The sequence below is a fragment of the Syngnathus scovelli genome, chromosome 11, assembly GCF_024217435.2.
Source record: "Syngnathus scovelli strain Florida chromosome 11, RoL_Ssco_1.2, whole genome shotgun sequence".
Lineage (NCBI taxonomy): Eukaryota > Metazoa > Chordata > Actinopteri > Syngnathiformes > Syngnathidae > Syngnathus > Syngnathus scovelli.
In genome coordinates, this window is record NC_090857.1 from 10,485,059 (window position 1) to 10,508,637 (window position 23,579).

Consider the following 23,579-nt stretch of genomic DNA (forward strand, 5'->3'; position numbering starts at 1 on the left):
TGAAAAAATAAATAAAAGAGGGGGAGAAGGCTTAGATTCCTTCTGCGCTGCCATTTGACTTTGATCACATCACAAATATTCATGGGGGCACAAACACTCTGCCGCCATTATCCCGGCTGACAGTGATACCTCTCAAGGCTGTCTATTAATTAAAGTGGCGCACTTACCATGTGGGAACGACAACTAGAGCAAGAAGAAGAAGAAAAAAAAGGTCCCCCCCCCATCTCTTGTGGTTTCTCCTCTTGAAAAGAGCCAATCTTCCCTCCCTGGCTTCTTGTGGGAAATTTAAAAAGTCTACACAGAGGAAGACATGGGGATTTCTAGCTCATTTCTATAAAGAGCCTTTTATAATCCTTTCCTGCTTAATAACTTAAAGGGATTCAATTTCTCCCCTCGTCGACGGGGAGGGGAGGTGGCTTGTGATCGTGTATTGTCGGGAAGCACTTGAAGGTTAACACTTCCTGCTCCCGAAGAGCACCACGCAACGTCTTAGTGTGATGTCACAAGCCCGTGATGTTTAATAACATCATTTTATTTACCGACCAAAATTCAATTCGCACACTTTGGATAGAGTAGTGCGCTTGGGGTCTTCAAGCCACGTGAGACAAATTAAACAGGAAGTGATACCCCCTCCAGGTATCCTGTCACAGAACAACATAGGCCGCCTTTCATTAGGGTCTGTGTTTGATTTCCTTTCTAATTTTCACTAAATGCAAGATGAACTTCCCAACCGTAGCCCAGTTATCCATCTTCTATAGCATTTGTCCTCATTAGGGTCTCGGTTGAGTTGGAGCCTAGCCCGGCTGACTTTGGCGAGACCCAAGGACTACTTTGGACCAACAACCCTTCTCATTCACACCTGTGGACAATTTAGTCTTCCACGAACGTAACGTATGTTTTTAGAACATAAGAGGAAGCTGGCCGATACCCAGAAAAACATGCGAACACTGCACAGGAAGGCCCGAGGCAAGATTCGAACCCAGAACTTCAGAAGTATGAGGGGAAATTTACAAACAGCTCGGTCAATATGTTTGCTCTGCAATCCAACAGGTGGAGGAATTTAGGAAGAAAAACAATTTTGCAGGTGGCACTTTGGTACACCAAAGAAGGTCAGTGCGATCCAATGACCCTGTCAGTAAATAATGCAGTTACGAGAATCACACATGTTCTGAATAAAAAAAATATATTTTCCGTAAATATTGATTAGTATAGACAAAGTATTGTGTGTGTAAAATAGACAGACCTCTTTGTGCCACTATATTATAATAATAATTTAAAATGTGCCAATTTGAGCTGCACTATAATGAGAGGGTTGGAAAAAATAATGTTCATGCATAAAATTAAAAAAGATGTACCATAAATGTGAAATACTGTGTAACAATTAGCCAAGGCAACTTCATGTTCTTCTTCGGGTCACATTCTCATTGAGCGTGAATCAACAGCGCCTCTGCTGGCCACAGCCTAGTAGTGCATGCCATTTTTATGAGTCAGTCAAATCTGCATGGTTGATTAATTGATGTTATTCCCAAACTTCAAATATACATACTGCTTTTCTAAAGATAATGTGCATTTTTGACTGACAACGGGCTACAAACTTCACACGTTTGTTATTGTTTTGAGAGGATTGCATCTCACAGATCTGTTTCTAATATTTTGAGTAGTTATTCAGGCCCCATGAGAGGGCCATAATATTAGAAACAGCTCCGAGTATGATTCAGTCATCTTCCCCGCCGCCAAGCCTTCCATCTCCCCTCCTCGGAGGCGTTTAATCGTCGCCCGCTTTGTTAGCGTTGATGTTTAATTGGCTGTGAGAAGATGAATGAGGCTGACAGGAATCAGCTGTCCACACGATCCCTTGTGGCTCCGACTCGGAAATCATAACCTGAGCGGCTTTTCCTCCCGCGAAACTGGCTCGTTGAACTTGTCACATCTAATTAGGGTGTTAAAGCGCGCTGGGAGCATCGGTGGGAAACAGTAGGCGGCATGGTCCGGGGGCAGCCAATAAGGCATTTTGGGGTCAGATGGTGGAGGGGGATGGAGGGGGTTGAATTAGACCACAGTGGGCTTTTATTTCAAAGCTTTCCTCGCCCGCTTTACCGGCTATTACATCAATTACGGCTGTCCGGCCGCCAGCAGGCGAACAGGGCAGCATGCATGCAGTGAAGCCTTGTTTTAATTGACTATGAAATTAATTAAAGCAGATGTCTATTAAGGACTTTTAACATTGGCCACATAGTTTAAAGGTGTAACAGAGGATTAATGGCTTACAGCCAAAATGACACTAAATTTATTGCATGCTGTCATCAGAGCTGACAACAAGTGGCATATTATTTTATATTCTGGCAACACAATGCAATATTGCTTCGTTTTTTTCCCCCCTTAGTTATAATTTAATGGCCTGAAAAATACTATGTAGTGATTTTTGCAGACCTTTTAAAAAATTCAGCCTAAAGAAAAGAAAATATTTTTGCTAAAACATTGATGCAGCAATTCTGAATTGTATTTTTTTTTTTTTTATAGCTACTCAGTCCTCTGTCTGGTGCATCTCCAAAATTCAACATTTGCTACTGAAAAATTCCATTTACTTTCCTGAACAGTTTGTGTGAAAAAAAACCCACACTATTGTCTTCCTGCTCCATTTCAAGAGGTTTCATTCTCTTGCCTTTTGTGGGTGAATACTTTTTTTCTTGTATTGCTGCGTGGAAAGAGAAAGTGCAAAAAAAAAAAAAAAAAAAAAAAAAAGGTTGTGTGATGTCTGACAGCCTCCTCTCGCTATTGTTCCGCGCCGGGAGGAGAGAAAGAGGAGGGGAGGAGAGAAAAGGCCTTTCTGTTATTTTCTGTCTTGAAACTTGCTATTCAGGCCAGTTGATGAACTCCTCCGAAAAGTTTATTAAGGGGACCAAAACAATAGGAACCAAAGCCTTTGGCTGCCCGGGCAGACAGTTTATAAACTAGCGGCCATTGTGCCTCAAAGGCAGATGCATGAATACTTTTGAATGGGGGCCTTCAAACTGACACGATAAGGCTGGACAGCAGCACTCTTAAAAAAAAAAAAAAAAGGACACAGGCCGCTTCTGCTTTAGCTCTCGCTCCCTTTTTTTTTTTTTTTTTTTTTAATTTTGCATTAATGTACATCTGCAAAGGAAGAGCAGGCGGGAGGAGGGTGCTGTCTCTCCTGGCTAAGCTATCTTTTTTTTTTTTGTTGCTTTGTTGCTTTAAATAGCGCGAAAAAGAAAATACTGTGACATAAAAGCGATAAGATATTGCATCATATGTTTTAGAAATTGTTGTCAAAATTTAGGATGTTTTTAACTAAAAATACTGTTTGCTGGCTTTACACAACATATTTTTAAACCCAAAACTTTGCTTGTGTGCTAACACAATATTTTTTTCCACACCTCTCTTTGCGCCGCAAAAATCCATTGCTGCCAGTATTGCCTAATTTTGAGATTTCTGGTTGTATTTTCACATGAACGAAAATTTGAGATTGCCGCCTTTCACAATATTTCTTAAAAAATTAAATACTGTATAGACTTGCTTGACAGTTTTCTGGAGTAACTTAAAAACTAGAGCCAATTCTGGAAAATACAATGTCATCAGTGAAACTTTCTTTGCACCAAAATGTGCATTACTCATTAGACCATGCATTTCCGTTGTAATGTTTCTTTTTTTTTTTTTTTATATAGGTAAAGACAAACACAGAAAGTAAAAAGTATGTCTTTACGAAATGGGCATTGTGCTCAAGTGGGCTCCTGTGTTGATATACTTTTGAAGGGGGCCAGCAGCCAAGACGATACATTCTTGGTGTCCTTTTGAGTGGACAATAGCCTGTCATTCTTGATCCCTCATCCCTCCCTGCGTCCCTCCCCTCTGCAGCCTTCCCTTTGAGTCCACTCACTCTCTGGCTCGGTGCCTCCCAACTTCAGAGGGAGTCCTCTGATTTGTGACCCTGGCAACCCTGCACTTAATCTGGCTAAAGAGGGATGGCGGAGTGCTGTTGGGGGGGGCATCCCATCAGAGGCCCCCGAATAGAACGAGCCGGCTCTGGCAGGTGTCAACGTTAGCAAACAATCGGCGGGCGCTGCCATTGCCACGTCGCCCGGCGCGGCACAGGACCGCCGCTCTGAAAAGAGCCACATAATGTGGGGGGAGGACAAGGCAGAGAGATTACACTCTCAGACAGCTATTAGCGAGGATGAGGCTTTTCTAAACAAACAAGGAGGAGAAGGCGATCAATACTGTGTTAGTTTACCAAGTGGAGTCATTACAGTGGCTTATTTTCTGCCCCATTGTCTTTCTCTCCACTTTCTTCCAACATCTGTGAGCCGTATTGGCAATCCAATTTGCAGCAAGGGAGCTGGCTTATTTCTTCAGTCTTGTGTCACTTGCAGTGGACATCACGCTCAGGCATTTGTCCTTGTAATGAATCTTGATTGGGGTGTATTACCGCCGATGCGATCGTGGAGGCTGGCCTCTATTAGACTGGAGTGAATGGAGGAAATGGCTCGGAGGAACGAGTTGACAACGAGCGGCTCTCGAGTAGATATGTGTCTTGACAAGAAGGTCGGCGCCTCCCCAAAGGCCATTTATTTACCTCTCATGGCTGATTCACCAAGAGAGACGTGTGAAGGGAAGATGGTGTTTTAATGGGAGAAAACTGGAGAGGGAACACTCTGAGGGAGTGTTTATTCGCTACTGGTTTCAGCGTTAACGTGACACCGTTCTTAAATGAAGTTGACATTTGTCCGACTGCTTATGGGTTGTTAGCACAATTGAAAAATTCGAACTTTGTACATTTGGGCCTAGCTGTTTATCTCCGAGACCTCACATGATGCTAGTAGAGCTAAAGGAGATGACTAGTATCGAGCTAACAACTTGTTTTATATTCTATTATTGTGTTATGTTAATAATAGTTGGCATTGTGTGCATTTACGACATGATGCTTGAGCAAAAATGATCCATTACCGTTGCTTTAAATAGAGGTTAGAACAACAAAATGGCAGCTGACATGCTCGGCATTAAACCGCGGTAAAAAAACAACAACCCGTAACTGATTGACCTCATGACTGTTAAAGACAATAGTCACTATTGTTTAAAAACACAGAGAGCTTTCACAACATCAAACAGACAAAAAAAGAAGATAAACAAACGTAGAATATTATCTTGCGTTCCCGCTAGGAGGCACAAAGCACTCCATCTTTTGTTTGTGCTTCCATCGCAGCAATTTCTGTCGTAAACATGATTTAATTCACCGTGTAATTCCGTAAATCACAGTCATCCCGACCAACGAGTTATTTATCAGACATGTTTGGCGGCTGACAGTTGACGTCAAGCGACGACAAAAGCCTTTATGTGTGTGTGTGATTTTTTTTTAGGTGAGGAAATCATCTTCCCTACTGGGAAGATGACTGTAAACTTTTTGACTCCAAAAAATAGGAAGCAGGAAGGATCACGTTTGACTTTTAATGATGTGCGGTGCTTGACAGACAGAGTGGTCTATTTAATTTGTGCGACATTTGTTACTGTTTCGGTATAACGCGAGGCACATCAAAAGACGCTGGCATTGGATTTCCCCGCCTGTCTGAGGGAATCTTCTGTAGTCGTAATAATAAAAAATAATAAGCAGGACCTCTGGCACAAATGCGTGTTTGTCGTGCTGATTAAGCTGTCGTTATTCCGGCAAAATGGTAGGTTTGGCGAAATTAGTCGACGCCACGCCGGCTTTTATGATGTCCATGTAAAATCAGATGAGGCGGTCAGGAGGCACGTAATTTATTGAAAAGACGGCGAAGCACTTTGCAAGCGATTCACCTCGCCGTCGAGGCTTGTCAAAGTCTTGACTGCTCACCGCCGAGCTGCATTCCAAAGCAGACAAAAGGCGTTTTGGGGCTAATTTTATTACAATACGGGAAGAGGGCCGCATAATGTGCAACAATAATTAGGTTTAGCACACACACCGCCGCCACCATGCTCCGCTAGTCTTCAAAAATGCCCATTAGCTTATGCTACTTAGCGCCAGAACATTTCCCATTTTATGCTCATGATGGGCCACCATATTCATTTGTTTTAATTAGCCGTGCGCTACAAAAAGACTGCAAACACATTCAGCAACCCCCTCCTGTGAGTGTTGCCAATCACAAATGTGTTCAAATTGTCCAACAACTTTGCACTGATTTTCCCAAACTAATGGGCTTATTTCTGCATCGTCACTCATTGCCTCCCTGGGGAATACGCGGCGCTCGCTTACTGTGCCACATCTATTACTTTCACATTTACATATGAATGTATGCAATACTTGTTTATAAAATACAAAACATTGCTTTCTTTATAGAATACACTACAATAAGCATCTATCCATTCTGAAATGGAGGGGATTCAGTTTTTATTCACAATATAAGAAAATATAAGTCAAACGTGAATAAATGCCTACTGTACTGTTGTGAATGGAACACAATGGAAAATGACTAAGAAGTCACACTGCAGTGTGAGCATACTGTTGATGAAACAAAAGCAAAGACTTGGTTGGCTCGCTGTGTACAAACAACATTTTCCTCTACAGTGGTGCCCAAATACTTTTAGTTTGGTTGTAAATTAAAGAAAGAGCGAATCCCACCACCCTTCGAGGCTGTCACGTTTTCACACTTGGGCAGCGCCCAGGCATGGGGAGTCAATATGTCAGCATTTATGGATGTCCCGCGGTGCTGCACAGGCCTGTCAGGCACCTATTCATGCTCTAATGGCCCCCCGAGGAGCTTGTCTCTGCGGGCTGAAAAGGCAGGGAGGCCCAGCGGACAGGGGGCGAGGGCCAACGGCTAGCGTGCGCTCTCACGGATGCGCCGCGCCTTCTTCCCACTGACAAGAGCCATAAAAGAGCATCGCAACGGCTGCTCCTCACGCTCCCCCCCCCCCCCCCCCCCCCCCCCCGCCTAAAAAATAAACCTCCAAAATAGGGTGCTGGCTAATTGTTCGTTGTGAGAAGATTAGAAAAACTCCCATCGTTCTTCCGCCTCTTCTTCAAGACAGACAAAAGAATGCCCCACAGATGAAAAGTTTGACACTTTTTTTGCAAAAAAGTCAAAATTTTGGTCTTTTTTTTTTATTGCGAGTGTCGTCGTTCCACCCCTTTTACGCTTTATTGATTAGCCATGATGTGCACCAAGGAAATACCCAATTCCCCTTCATTCATCTGTAAATGAGGAAATAATGTAGATTTGTTCATCTTTCTACGCCAGCGATGTATAGTGAGTGAAATGAGTGATGCTTAACGGCATCATATGTTCCGTCTTTGCGTGAGGGCGGAGCATGGAGATAAAGATTGATGACTTGCCGTAAAACAACACAAAACTGTCCGGGTCAGATGTTGAACAAATGTGCGATATTATGGTCCTGCCGTGAAGAGCTTCACTGACTATCCTCCTGAGGCTCAAGCTGATGCACTTCAGCCGTTTACTGAACGGACTGAAAACGATAAAACACAAATACAATACTCTCAGAGGAGCTGCTGTTGGCCACAGCTCACACGCAGACACTCACATCACGCGGCAGGCCACCGCCTCTTAAAGGCACGTTTCATACGTAGATACTACAATGCATACAGTATTTTCTATGAGTTCTGTTAAGTTTAAAGGGGTAAAACTATTTTTAAGTGTTTTTTTTCCATAACGTGGCTTTTGACCTATTGTATTTGGGTTCACAGTACGGGGAAAAAGTTGCCTCAACTTAACTCCAAATACTTTTAATACAAAACACCGGAGAGAGACTTTTTCCTTGTTGTTGTTTTCCCACCCGCTAAAAGATAACCGCGGGAGGTTCTTCATGGCGAAAATTGTCTTTCAAAGTGTCGCGTTTATCGCCGATCTAGTCGCCGTCGCGCAAAGTCGCTATCTACTGCGCATCGGGACCGTCCCCTTCACTCGGCACCCCCTTTGGGATGACGTGCCTTCGCCGGTGATGCCGTTGTCCCAAAAATGCAAATTGAGGAAGTTGTTAGTTATTTGATGTTGCTGCACCCCCAACCGCCATCCACCGCCTCCCCAACTCCACACCCCCGAAACATCCCACAGTGTTGTGCGCTTGAATCACATGCAGTCCCGAGGACAGGCAGGCCTGTTTATATGCAGGCCTGGAGCAGCAGAGACAGCACAGAGACAGATGCATGTCACAGATAGCAGATCCCATCGCTTATCTGGGGCCGTGTGCATAATTAGGCCTTTTGATATTCAACCCCCCCCATGACTGACAAAAAGTATAATTGCGCTATCATGCACGACAAAAGGTAGGCACAAAAATAAACAAGTCAACATAAAAAGGGGGAGAAAAGACGCCGTGTTATTTTTGTCCTGTGGGATACAAGGGAGGGGAAGTAAACAGCATTTTCAGCTAAATCTGCTGTCAGTCACAGTCAACTGGTGTGATTCCGAGCTCACAGGCTGGTCCTGTGAATGCCTGCAACACACACACACGCACGCGCACACACACAGAGCGCAAGGCCTCGTCGTAATTATGCTGGAACTAATATGCTTTTCAAAATGAGCCATTATGAGCTAATGCCGCGCTGCCAAAGCCCTGTCTGTTTTTGTCCCCACGTCTCGGATAGCACGCTAAAGGTGCGGCTGATATACCAAGAACATGGCGGCTTGGCTGGTCTAGTTGTTTTTTGTTTTTTTTAATTCACGACTGTATTAGAGATGAAGCACCTGGCAGAAACTTGTTGTTGTCATCCATGTATTCAGCAGGTTTTTTCTCCCGTTTTTTTTTTTCTCTCAACTCGCCATAACCGAATTTGAACCCCAAAACTTTTCACCTGCACAAAGAGGCATTGTTGAGTAAAAAAAAAAAAATCAGCCTTTACAAAAATAATAATGTTGAGTTTTGATTGACACTGTTAGGGAAGCGCACTACATCATACTGAGAGCTGTTTCTAATATTGTGGTGGAGGAGTCGAAGGGTGTGTTGGAATTGTGGGTGATGAGGATCCCATCTGGAGTGTGAGGAGACTGGAGGGGAATCCGTGGGGGATCCTTTAAAACCCAAGCTCACCTTCAAACTATATGAACTAAGTAAGCCCAGTCTTTCAAAAAAGACTCTGTGTCACAATAACAATAAACATGGCGGTCCACATGTCATTTATTCACCCAAATGTCTGCTGGAATCCCAGTTAAGCTAAAAACAATTACTCTTGTATGTCGATCTAATTTTATTTTTGCCTGAAGTTCTGTACGTTATCTTTCTAAAAATGCTTTGCTGGACCTTTTCCTACTGCAACCGGTAAACGAGACCTAATAGTTACACTCAATGTAATGTAGCAAAATTCCTTAAGTAAACAAAGTTTAAATTACTTTATGTGGATCGTGGGAATCGCAGTTCACAGTTGTTCACGGAAGTTCGAAGCCATGCAACACTGGCGTGAAGAACTTCTCGGAATGACTTCTTACACTTCACAAGTCTTTAAGAGAAATAACTAACAAGGTACTTCCCCTATCCTGATAAAAAAAAATGTAGCTTTAACTCATTCTCCATCTTAATCAAGCACTTAGCCAAACAAAAGCTCTGACCAGGATTTAAAATCAATGTTTGGCGGAGGTTGGGGGTCGGGTAAACCTTCAGGGGGCCCCCCTGGAGAAGAACGCTCTGCGGTAATCTTGCCCACTGGATGGCGCATAATTAGATTCTAATTGGACTTTATGTAAGTAACGACAGACGCGAGAGAGGTTTATCAATATCCCATGAACCCTTCGAGCGGTGGTATTATGCGGAGGTCTAATCAGTATGTACCTTTTTGTTTCCGAGCGGACTATTAATGGATCGGTCTCGAGCCCCCTGTGGGAATGTTGTTTGCCCGTTTAGGTGATTATTACCACTGGCGAATGAGGTAAACAAAACAAAAGACATGATTTTTAAATGTGGTCATTAGCTGCTAAACACACTAAAATTTTGCCTGCAGTCTTCCTGAAGTATCAGCAGCTTCCCAAAAAAACAAAAGGTGGGTAGTCACAAAATTCTAAGAAATGTTGTTTTCCAGATAAAACCACCAAACTGAACAAAACTGCCCAAGTGATTTTCAAAGAAAGATAATTGGGTCAATGGAATTTTATGGGCTGGAAATTCCATTCTTACTTTCTTTCACATGCAGTCCCAGCTGGATGCTCCATGCCTGACGTGTAGCATGTTCTCGTTCGCCTGCCCTCATTACAGGCAGGCCTGTTGACCTTGTGCTTGTGCTTCATGTTTAAGAGCAGATGTGTTGGCTCTGAAGGGCTTAATGGAGAGCGGGCGTACATGCTATCAGCTGTCCAGGGTTATCAGTCATTAGCCCGATGGCGGGCTGAATGTGACACCGGGGGCCGCGGTAGGTTCCTCGCAAAGTAAAGTCGTAAAGGACAAAGGAAAAGACGATCGTGGAAGGAGACTTGGGCATCCCCTTGAGTCCGTGTCGACCGCGTATCCCCCCCGGTAGGACGCCGGGGGTGACTTTGGAAAGCTATCCGGGCCCGGTCTCAAGTGTCGTCACGGCAATTTAGCCGGCCGACGGATGTACGCATCCTCATGAAAACCAACAATAGGATACGTGGTGTATGTACATATCCAACTTTTGTATGTTCAAGGGCGGCGCGCGTTCCAAGAATCAATCTTTTATTAAAACGGATAAGACTGAAGAATTGATTTAATGAATGCGTCCTCATGTCCAGCGGCCACGTTGTAATCCGCAGAGAATCGTCGAGCGCGAGCTCAGGGGGGACAAAAAAAATGTTGGTGGAGTGGCCTGTGATGATAGTCTCTATATAATCCCCTAATTCCTTGTTTAATTAAACTCTGGAGTCGGCCTTGAGACTTTGCCAGCTCTGTTGCTCTTTTGTTCTCACAGTTGTTATTCGGAGAGTATTCTTTTGTCCACTTCTGCTAAAAGATGCAGCCGGAGAGCACTGTAAACGGAAACAACAGCTAAGGTGACCATTCCGTCTTTGATTGGAGCCGAATGGTGTCACGAGCGAGAATCTGGCGGCTCTTGCACATCTCCCCCCCTTTTATTTTCCCTCTCCCACACTTTTCTGGACTGCGCGTGATGCAATCCAACAAGGCCTGCAGCAACACTGGCACGTCAGCGCCGCCTTGTCACTGTCTCAATGAGGAAATTATGAAAATAAGAATTTTGTGACATGAAATGAAAGGGGCCATGTAGTCTGAATAGACGTGCAGAGGAGGTGAAAATGATGCAATTTTCTAAATTCTGTTTTAATGGTAATGCGCGATGGTAATGCGCGTTTTGCTGTCAGAAAACGTCCCTGTCGGGCCCGGATTGTGCGGCTTTCTGCCGTATCTCCGTTCCTCGAGCAAAAAGTCGGCTTAGCTGAATGCCTGAAAAGTTGTGTAAAATGTGTTCTAATTCACTTAATGACAGCAGACGCAAACACAAGCGTCAGGCTGAATGGCTTTGCCGCCATATTGTGCTGCGTGTTAACACACACACAAACGCGATGCGGCTGTGTATAAGCAGTGTGCCCTGGGCCAAGGAGCAGCAAGGTGGCCCGGGCAGATTAACCCAACTATGGAGCTCCGCCCCCTTTCCTGCTTCGATACTCCGACTTAACTTCCTCTACCCACGATGTTCCCCGCTTCTGAGGCAGGGTGGTGTCTCAAGGCCTCTGCTATATCAAATTAATAGTCACAGATTAAGATAATATTCTCACATCTGTACATAGTGAAATCCCGTTTATCACAAGGAATAAATTCCAGACACGCCCATAATCGGTGAAACTCCCTGAAATGGGTGTCTTTTACCTCAGAGGGTCGAATAGAACAATGGCTATGTTTACATGGACGGTTTTATTTGGATTAAAAATCTGATCAGAAATCAGAAAAGTCAGAAACCAAATCACCCAAGAAATTAACAGGAAACTACAATTTGCCTTTATAACACCAACTACAATGAACAATAAATACAACGAAAATAACCGTGGCTCTCCTTTCCCACAAATGCCTAAAACACCTTCATGTTCTTCCCCCAACGACCCCGACAACATCGCTGAACCCTCCGTGTCCTTGTCTCCAGGTAGCCGCACAGACGATGGCTCCGACGTGGATTCCGAGCCCGACTTGCCGCTGAAGCGCAAACAGAGGCGCAGTCGTACCACCTTCACCGCCGAGCAGTTGGAGGAACTGGAGAAAGCCTTCGAGAGGACGCATTACCCTGACATCTACACTCGGGAGGAACTGGCTCAGAGGACCAAACTGACGGAGGCCAGGGTGCAGGTAGAGTCTAACCCATACACCAATTTTATGATTTGTTTTTTATTAATGTTTCACAGTAAATAGTTGGGCACACGTTAGCAGGATTAGCACAAAATAAACCTAAAAAAATATGTATATAACATTACATGGCTATTGTACTAGTAGTTGTAATTTTATGCTAAAATGAGCTTTGAATAGAGGCTAATGCCCGCTGTTCCACACCGGAATCGTAATTCTCGCTTTATGGGTGTAGATGTAGTTTTAAGGCTCGTTGATCCCAACAAATGCATTGTTGTTGCACTACTATGGATTGCATTGCACAGTGCTTTTAAAGACGTTCCCATGCTTATCACCAACCTCCAGTGTCGTAGTCTGCGAGTTGCCTGCCTGCTTGCCTGCCTGCTCGGGTGCCACGCAGCTGTGTGTCAGCGAGGGAAAATATTTACAGTAGAGTTATAGCGGCAGCTGTTCTCTTAAAGTTAGGGGGGTTGAGAGGAGAGAAAGTCGACGCATTCCTGATGGATTTCTCATTCCGGCCGTTTGGCCAGGATCTCATCCCATCACTTTCAAGCTTGCCGCTGCTTGTAAAACCTTCCACATATCACACGGGGTTCCTCATCCTCTCTAGGGACCCCTTTGCCCTGACATTAATCAATCAGCCACCGGTTGGGGTGGAGGCAGGGCGGTAGGGGGGTCCGAGGCTGCCCTCTCCTCTTACCGCAGTCATTCACACTCAGTCTGAACCCCTTCAAGTGTGTTAGCGCATGCTAAGTGTTCATCCGTTGGAATAACTCTTTGCACACATGTCTGTGTCCGTCTTGCGCTATTGCACGAGATGGCTCGGTTTTTGTGTTTTATCTGTGGGAGTGACATCATGTCCATGTGCAGGACACAGCTGCTCCACTAGAAATCACTCATTGGTTTTCAAAAAAAGTGATGAAATGGAGGACACAATGTCAGTTTATCTGCATCTGTACATCATACATTTCATGAGGTCTTCCGCCCGTGGATCTTCATTGCACACATGAGGTTTGGTCTGGCCTTGTGGAGTTGACTTATTAGACTTAAGTACTTTATGAGCAGTCATCAAAGGTCGCCACCATGCGACACCCACGTGTTATAACAAAAAAGCAAATCTTCTGCAATTGCGTACACGTAATTCAAATTTGGTAGCAATCAGACCATTTGAGTCCCATGGTAGTTTCACGAATTAGCCTAAAATGGCGACTTCAAACCACGTTGGCGGACTTCTTGTGTCTTTTCTGGTATATTTTGTTGAGATTCATTTTCACGTTGCTATTTGATACTGGCCTGAATTTTCAAAAATGAAGACACAAAATGAGTACATCTTGAATTCAAAACCTAACTTTGACAGAATACAAGAAATTTCACATCTGAATGTCTTAGGGGAACTGAAGTCTCTGAGCCCTGCTTTGAGTTTTGCCCATGGCTACGCTTCTGGTTGTTTACATGTGAATTTTGATGGAAAGCACATGTGTGTTTCATAGTTGAAGCAAGGCACCAGCTGGGCCTCTACAAAGGTGCCCAATTGATGGGAGAAGATAGGAGACCCTTTGGCTTCTCCTGCACAGCTGCAATGACGCATCCTCCAGATGTCGTTGAACGCCAAAGTTGTCCGGTTCAATATAGATTACAAAAGTTGCGTAGCTGTATTTGTCTTCCAAAATGACGGGAATCAAGTCATTCTCTCTGCTCTCAAATATTGGAAAAGATGCAACCAAGAGATGATCACGGAGGTCCTCCAGCACAGGAAGTAGTAGCCACTCAGGAGGCCCGAGCTGTCAATATATTCTGGGATTCCGACGTTGGGCTTTGACTCGCAACACAAACTCAGCACCTCATAAAAGGCAGCCTGCTCCCTTGTGTCCGTGCCTAGGCTGTCATTTTAAGACCCCCTCTGCTGCTCTCACATCCATCTTTATCAGCTCCCGCTGTCACTTTCAGCAGCAGTTACCAGCGCTCCTTCGCCAGCGCATTTTATGACCCCGTCTGACAAATTGCGGGATATGATCCGTGCGAGCCGTTGAAGGCCCGTCACAGTGGGAGGGAATTCTTCCTCCTGCAGTATCTTTTGCTTCAGATATCAACTATTATGTCAACATGACCGTGAATATCAAAAAGCCATGGTGGTGGTGGTATGGAAGGGTTATAGAGTGGAAATGACTGGAATCGTCAAGAATCGTTTAAAACTGAGATACATACGTATATATTTACCATTTACAAGAAGATTAAATTTTAGATGATGATCATGGAAAAGTCCATTCTCAAAGACACCTGTTTACAAAAATAACTAAATGATGGAAACATTTGATTTTTCAATTTCAGGCCACACTCAAATTGACAATTCAAAAGCTAAAAATAAGGATTAATTGGTGAAAAAAGATGCTACGGTATTCTTCAATTGCCGATACAATGATGAAGACCAATTGGCTACATTCAACTCTCACATTTCTCCTCATTATACTGAACCAGTTCGTCCTCGTGTGACTCTGTAAACCCCGCATGCCGCCGAGTGTGTCACAAGAGATCCTCTTTCATTACCAATAAACATTCTGCGTGTCGCTATCATACTTAGTGGAATCTAATAAGTTATAAGGATCGGCTTTTACGAAGCATGAAAATCAATTGTTGAGGTGGGGTAGGGGGTAAAGTTTCTCACTTTGTCTACAGCTCGTGCTTACCATTTGGTTTGGTGTGTCTGATTTTTCATTACACTTATGTCTACAAAGACTCTACGGACAAATATTTGAGGACACCTCAGCATCGCACCTGTAAGATGTAAAAATTTAGGAAAGTCAGCCATTCTTTCCTTTCTCATCTTTTTAAAGACGTCTAGTCCAACGCTTGATTGATTCTTATTAAATGACTCAAGTATGCTCCTTTTTGTTCCTAAAATGCGGCTTTGCAGCTCAGTCTCATGCCGCGAATTCATACGCAACAGAAACCAAGAGGGATGTAAGACAAAGTAGCAATTGTTTCACTATCAATTGCCCACCAGCGGCAAAAGAGAGACGATCACAATGGAGCCCGGTGGCGGCAGCCGAACCCAACAGGCAAACTGTATTCCCGCCAGTGTGGGGTTTATGTTTCATAAAGGCACAAATAGGATTTATGTAGATTGTGGTTGGAAGAAATTGTTGCCGTGCGTCAGAGTGAATGTTCTAACACTTTCTTATTATTAGAATTTAAATGACTTTGGTACAGTGCTTCTGTACTCCTGATACTTATCAAGTTAATCCCACTCTCCTCTCAAATTCACACTCCTAGCTACTTTAATTAGCATAGTGCCAGCAGTCTGGAAGGCAGCGGGAGGAGGAGAGGGAAGAAGGGGAGGGGGCGATGAGGAAAAGAGGGTGAGGAAGAGTGATATTGCGTGGTAGGAGACTGGCGGAGTGTTTGTGTGTTGAAGATGGTTGCATCACCCCCCCTTCATGTGTCGGGGCTGGATATTTTGTTTTGTCATTATCTCGCCTCTCGCTATTCATCTGCAGCAACATGTCGCAAATTGGCTTCCGAGAGGCGTCACACATCCGGTGTGCACTTGCCTGCTATTGACGGCATCCTTCATGGGGGAATTGGACGCATGATCCGTCTATTGAAGATGAACGACTCGCTAGCGCAGTACGGAGACGATCTCAGATCAGGGACGATATCAAAAGAGACACGGAGGCAGCTTGCCAGCAATCGATCCTTTTGGCGAAGGGTGAATGGACGATTGTGAGGCAAATGTCTTGATTTGAATTGGAGGCTAAGGCCATGCCCACACGAGTTATAAAACCTTTAGTAATTGCACAGACAATGTTTTAAAGAGCATGTGCAGTGAATTCAGAGAATAGTTTTAAAATGCATCGTTGGAAGATAAATGCTGAAATTGTGCAGTACGTTCGAACGACATAACCCGGTCCAAAGTGTTTACTCCAAATCGGCAGTTCCATGCTTCCGTATCTTATATGTATATATAAATGATATATTTGTATTTATACGCACAAATCTGCAATCTAATATTGGGAGCCCATATAAAAAAAACATTTTATATAATTAGACACCTCCCATGTGCTTTAAACACATTGAAGCGTGTTAAACTTTCTCACACACTTTTGAAAAATGTTGAAAATTTGGACACACACACACATGCAAAATCATTGTTAGCATACGATTGGTAGAACACGGTATGATGAGAGTGCATGCTCAACCAAGTGTGTCCAATGATTCCTGCACTTTTGCACTGCATGAGGAACACCAGCACTGATCCGAAGCCAGCGAGGTTTGCACACAACGTAGGCAACCTTCACCTTTGGTCCTCCTCCATCTCCGCGCTTCCTGCAGCAGAGCTAAGCTCGCAAGCCGTCCTCCGTCTTTGCCTTGTCCAGAGCGCAAATATGCCAGGAACCTTCTTAACGCTTTGAGAAGTAGGCCCGTCGTGCAGGTAGATACGCAAGTGGCGAGGGAGCTCTCCCTGTATGTGCCGCTGCAGAGAATTAAACCGGATTGGGGAGAGCCGAGAGGAATTGTGGTCCAAGGTGACTTTGTGATCGGGTTCCAGGGAGCAGCCTGAAATCTGCGGCTTGGGGCTGTGTGCAGATGTGTGGCTTTGGAGTGTCAAAGAACCTCAGGCTAGGACATATGCACATCGTTTGACCCCTTTAGTTTGTAGGGTGAACTTTTAAGTGTTGAAAAGGAAGTCTATTGGATCGCTACAGAAATTTAGTCTTGATGGGACCTCATTAAATTGCCACTGCTAAAATCTATTTTGAAAACGGGAAAACAAAGAAAAATATTTAAGGTATGATAAAGCTACAAGAATAATAATGTAATTTTATACTATATTTAATTTTCATTTTTGTAGTACTATTTAAACTTTTATTCGGCTAATTTCACTCCGTTATGGGAAAATTTAAGAAACATTTTACCTGTCATCTAATTTAACCGTTATATAACACAACTATATTCAACTATAATAATTCTTATTCTAAAAGAAAGTCATCGTAATAATTTGTTTTGTATGATATATTATTTCTGAATGTAATCAACTCTATTTCTTTCTGTTTTAACAAGTTAACAAGATGGAATACTAAATAAAAACAAACCAAACGTGAAAAATAACAACATACATAAGTATAGACTGTATGCTATACTGAATACCTTAATAATATATAAATCTGAGGCTCAACATCATCGTCAAAACGTTTAAGCCTTTTTGTGGCTCTAGCGATGAAACGCCGCCTCGCTCTCCTTGGATGACGACGGGTGGGGTGGTGGTGGTGGGGGGGTGGAAGTGAAAATGAACATAAAGCAGGGCTGGGGTGAGAGGATGAGGTCGGAGGTGAAGTGGCACTGCGGGATGAAGAAGGAGGGGGGGGGGCAGGGAGGAGTGTGTGTGTGTGTGGAAGTGAGGGGTGGGCGAGGCAGCTGTTTGTCTGGCCCAGTCGGAGTTTGGATAGTTCAGCGTTGCGAGCACGCTCCACTACATCCCAATAGGAACCACTTGACTGCAGCCACACATCACATTTGTTTTGCGGGCGCTGATTGAGGCCACGGCAGATGAAGATTTCACCCTATTCCAAAAGTCACACATTCAAATGCGGCTAAGATCCCGTGTAGGCCCTTTCTGATGAGTTTATGTGGATGTTTGTGTGTAGAAAAAAGGAGGCACCTCCTCTTCTTGAAAAAAAAAGAAAAAAAAAAGCCGCAAGTGTAAGTCCCCTTGAAAGTGTCCCTGTTGAAGGACTGTTTAAAAAGGGACACCCCCCTCTTTGTGCCCACTGTTCTGGTTGGCGTATGGAGGGGCTTTTGTGCCCCTCTTTCATGTGCGCTCACAATGGGCCGGGCCGTTTGAAACACAACAGTAGATGAACTGCGCTGACAGTGTATTAAACTCTGATGAATTGCCTGTGCGAGGCATAGATCAATGTCCTTCAACCCCCCCGAGCACGCAGCCAAGGCCGGGCCTTGTCTGGGCTAAATGGAACAGGTTGCCGGCTCCTTTCACAAGGCCTGATTATATTCATGTTTTGTTGAAGAAGAAGCCTTTTTAAAATGTGTAAATCTTTCTAAAGAACTCCTACTTTTTGGGTCTTTTCATTCAGGGGGTTGAGATTGTGTGCTGCTCGTTTCGGGAACGCTGTCCGTCTAGACGAGAGTTTGGAGACGCTTCTTTTTTGGTTTTCTAAATAGCATTCACATTTGAAATAGGGAAACTATTAGTCGTAGGGCTGATTAATCATTTTGCCATGTTTCCATTAAGGCATCAAGTTGCCGCAAAAAGCGCAGTTAGTTGATTGATTGACATATAGAATTGTTGTTGACCAAAAGTTTTGACGGGAGGATTGAACATTGCGCTATTTTGTTTCAATAACATAAAATATGCACACATTTGGAAGACTAATGAATTTTGAATTACTTTTTGGATCTAATAGGCAAAAAGTGACACTTTCAAATCTTGTTTTTACTCCCTGACATCTCCTTCAGGTGTGGTTCAGCAACAGACGGGCAAGATGGCGTAAGCAGGCCGGGGCCAATCAGCTCGCCGCCTTTAACCACCTTCTTCCCGGTGGATTCCCACCCACCGGCATGCCCACTTTACCTACGTACCAACTCCCGGAGGCGAGTTACCCCGGCACCACACTATCGCAGGGTGAGTGGATTTGTCTGCCTTATTTGTTTTTATAATTATTTTCTTCTTAGCTTGAAATCCTTGCTTGTGTATGTTTTCCCCGCCGTCAGAGGGCAGTACCTTGCACAGACCTCAGCCCTTGCCCCCATCCTCCATGCACCAGGGGGGCCTGAGTGACAGCAGCTCAGCATACGGCCTGTCATCCAACCGCCACAGCTTCTCCAGCTACTCCGACTCCTTTATGAGCCCTTCGGCATCCAGCAACCACATGAACGCAGTCGGCAACGGGCTGTCCCCGCAGGTTAGTCAAACTCCAACACGTTCCTCTCGCTCTCCTCATCTATAAGAATTATGTCATCGTATTTGAGTGCAATTAAAATGTTCGGCGGTATAACTACCAATGTGGGCTTTTATGCGCGCCTTCCAAAGCGCCTGGATTTATTTCAGAGACTCCAAATTGCTACATTGGTAAAACAATTGGATTAACATCAACAAATTAAAATTCATCTTGATAGTTGACGGCGAGCACTCGAGCCGTTCCAAACAGCCACTTTCCTGGGACGTCTAAATCCTGCGCGTCGCAGCCAGAACACACGGAGATGAAATAATTAGCTCAAGCTTAAAAATGTAGACCCGTAATCTTCTTGGCGTAATTGTCTGCAGCCACAAGACTCCAGTTTCTTTTTTTTTCTACCCCCTTATTTCCTTTCTGTTTTATTTTCAAGCAATTGCAGAGAAGTTGGGCACTATTTTTACTGCTTAAATCCATTTCAGGGCCTCTTATTTCCTGCATTAAAAAAGAAAGAATGTCAGGAGTTAACCTCTTCGGGCGCCGCAGTCTAGTTTGAGCTTTAAGCGGCAAAGAAATTATTTGTAAATGATGCAAATCGTGTGTACGGAGTGAATTATACACAATTACCCATCAAGACTGGCCAGCCTTGCCCACCCTCACCGACAAGATGCGGTTAACAAGCAGAAAATAAGATTGAAATGGTGCGTAAAGAGTTGAAAATGAATTTCAATGCCGCATTTGTCCACAATTACCCCCATCGTTCACGTGTTTTATTTGGGTCCCCCACACCCACCCCACCCCCTTTTAAAATATTTCTCAAAGCAGATTCTCGGTATTACTATTTTTTTAGTAGAAAGAATTAAGGATTTTGTGACAAAAAAGAGATTTTCTCTCCTGCCGGAGTGACGGAGGAGGATAACACGGCAGCTCACAGCGTGTTTGATTGTTAATCGTGGCGCAGGGGGCTTTAGCTGCTAATGCTCTGGCTGAGAAAACTGCAAAAGAAAAAAAAAAAGCCAGGAACACTAAAGTCATTTGGAATATATGTACTGTAATACAGTTTTTTCTATATTGCTTATATAAGTTGAGTAATTACTTTCTTTTAAGAACCCAAATACAGACTCATTAGCTATTTAATTAGTTAGTTTTAGCTAACTAGCTAGCTGATGAGTGACAGCTTTGTTTTATCAAGCCAAATACTTACAACTTTGAAGATGATTGTGAAATATCACACTTATAGTTGATAATGGATGGTACTTGGTTTTATTAAAACAAGTACTCAAGTTTTTGAAAATGAACTTTTTCTAGTCCAGTGGCAATTGGCGATGTCGTTACTGTGTTTTAATTAAGCAAGTTTTTGAAAATGATCATCTTTTTTTTTGTGTGTGTTCAAATGCGTATTTTTGGGCATGTTTTTTGGTCGATATTTTGATGCGTCATGCCACGCTAGTGTGCAAGGTCGCTCGGCATTCCCATCAGTCTCTCAGCATGCGAACCAAACGTTCCCACTGGCAGCGGAATCAAAGTTCACGCCGGCGGTTGCGGAGTCCCGCCGAGTGAGCAAACAAACGCACTAACACGCTAGCGGTTAGTGCAGCTGGCTTGCAATTAAACATATTCACCTACATTGCAAATTGAGTTCATTGGTCATGATTTGCAGTCCTTGATGAGGAGAACATATGAAGAGCAATTCATTAGAATGGAAATGAGTATTTAGGATTGGATCTGTTTTGCAGGAGATTGCCTATGCTTGCGCATTGCGAAGTGTTTGTTGCGAAAAAAAAAAAAAAAAACCTCAGCTTCCCAGCAAATGGGCTGGAGTGGCGCGCCGCCAAGTCCGTAATGGAATCCTGCAGCGTTAGCAAGGCCCGACAGGAGCCCCGCGTCCATCCCAATCCCGTAACCTAACCCGACAGCACACTTCCCCCCCCCCTCATTACAGCTGGTGGAAAAGCCATCCAAAAAAAAAAGTGAAAGCGCTGGCCGTTTTCATTGTGAGGATGTGTTTGGCTGCTTGAGGGGCGGCACTGGGTAAGCTGCGCATGGCTGGGCAGCAGCAATGACTCCAGAAGTCTTTTCCTTGTTGGTCCTTTGGAGGACAGCAAGACACAAAAACACACACACTCGACTCAAGTCCATTCTTGCCTTTCTGCAATTATTGCGAATGAACATAGTTTCAAAAAACTAGTTGGCTTCAGAGGCAAGAAGTAGCCTTCTTGGAAGTAAAATTTCAGAGTTTTGACTGGCAGGGACATCTGCTGGGAGATGGACGCAAACAACTGCTGGACATTTGAAATTCAACAGAATAAAAAGAAGATGTTTGTAGTATTAAGTTGCAGATGTAGTTCCAGACTTCTGAAAAGACATGTTTTTATGAATGTAGGCAAAGGGAAGGAATGTCTTTGGGGAGTTTAGTGCCTTATGGACATCTGGGCGTGAAACTGGCCATTTCCAAACACCATTTTCAATTTGATACCTGAACTTGATATTATTTTATTAACTACCATAGATGTCGCTAGATCCACCTCTTGCCAAAACGTGACACAAAAATAATTATGCTAACACAAAAAAGGAATCGCCATAGACGGACTAAGAAATAACATTGAGGTCAGTGTTCGTGAAGCAATGGTGAATTGAACACAAACAATATTGAATTATGTTATTATTATAAAGCACACTTTTCTAGGGTGGGAGTTTTCCTATTTCCTTTCTTATTCCTTTCAATAAGAAATACGAGTTGAGACATGTGGTTTCACAGAGCGGAACCACAACCAAAATATGGCCCACGATAGAAACTACCCGGACATCCCTGCACTCCATCACGAGTGACAACCAGTTCAGTATCCCCGGCCACCACGCGAGATGTCATTGCAGTCTTGATGAAGCAAGTTGAAAAAGTTTGATGAAAAATAACTTTCTTTTTTCCACGCAGTTTTATAAAAGTGTTTTGGAATGACAGGGATGTATGTGTGTGTACGTAGAGGGCCTTTGGGCTGTGTGAGTGGGCAGGGCCTTCACACACACACACACACACACACACACTCATATGTACACCGGATCAGAGGCAGTATGCGGCTCTCACCCTTGCCTCCCTTTGATCCGTGTCCCGGGGCCTGCCCGCCTGCCCGCCTGCACCGCACCAACGCACGCTGACACCGTGCTCACCAGCGACTCCCCACAACTGTCTGAGCGAGATAAGCCAGGGGAGACTCCAAACTGAGCTGCTTCTCCTCCATTAGCCTACGAAGACGCTTCTTTAAAAAAAAAAAAAAAAAAAAAGACGGGATGAATTATTTTTAAGAGCTCTTGTCGCTGCCAAAAAATGGAGAGAGAAGAAGTGGGGGGGTTGAAGTATATGGAACAATCTGGCTTCATTCTGCCTGACTTCTAACAAGACACCCTGCACCTGAATACCAATGAGAGATAGTTTTTTTTTAGGGGGGGTAGTCCCCCCCCACACTATTAAAACTTGGGCATTAAGCCTCTCACCGGGCACTGTGTCAGCTGGCAGCCGACGCTGACAACAAATCAAAGGGGATGAGCACATTGCCCGCCTGCATTCACAGCACCAGCGCTCGCTCAGTAAGGGGGGGGGCGTGAACCGGAGAGGGAAGGGTACATAGTGGTTAATTAGAAGTCCCATTAAAACAAATGCTGTTTCAATTTGGCAGCGATTTAAAAAAAAAAAAAAGACGTAAGAGGCTTTCTGTAAAAAAAAAAAAAAAAAAAAAATTAAAAAAGAAACCCGCTGTTGGCAGCTGCCAAGAAAATCCAGAGACTGTAAATCATATCCAGTGGCTATAGTGTTTGTGCACAGATTATTACTGCTGCCTGTTGTGTTTGCAATACTTCTGAACTCTGAGGAAACCTGCGCTGAGTGTGACATCACTAATGTGCACGACACAAGCAGAATGTGTGTGTGCGTATGCTGCTAAATGTTCTCATTTGGAGAGATGTAACTTCATGAACAAGACATCAATAGCAGCACATGTTTGACTAGTACAACGCAGACGTCCCCCCAAGACGTTAACATTGCTAATTTGAATTAAAAATCAAATTGTAAACATGTATACATTAGCACTCTGAAATAAATAGGAATGAAGGAAAATAATGACAAAAGTATGTTAAGACATCAATTCTTGATATGCACCACAATCCAGATCCTCAGCAAAATGTGTTGTGGCATCTGCACCACCCTTCCACTATCTAATTTTAGAGTAATCTTGCTAAAAAAAAAAAAAAAAAAAATCCACTTAAAACTGTTTAAAAAAAATAATTAGCTAGAATCGTACAAAGCACAGCTGAGACGTCCACCAAGGACAAACACTGAAAAAAAATCCATTAAATTTTGATTACATTTTGTTTTGTTAATTCAAAACAACAACAAGAAGTTAAAAATACACACCTACAAACAAATATTCCGGA

General features: G+C 43.7%; 1 protein-coding gene across 2 annotated transcripts in view; it reads left to right on the forward strand.

The window, feature by feature from the left end:
* Positions 1–23,579, forward strand: part of pax7a (paired box 7a) — a 43,762-nt gene that overhangs the window by 8,500 nt on the left and 11,683 nt on the right. For both annotated transcript variants that reach the window (XM_049733988.1, XM_049733989.1), the window contains exons 5-7: positions 12,050–12,249; positions 18,718–18,883; positions 18,973–19,163. In XM_049733988.1, coding sequence (XP_049589945.1) covers positions 12,050–12,249; positions 18,718–18,883; positions 18,973–19,163 — 557 coding nt within the window. The remainder of the gene's footprint in view (positions 1–12,049; positions 12,250–18,717; positions 18,884–18,972; positions 19,164–23,579) is intronic.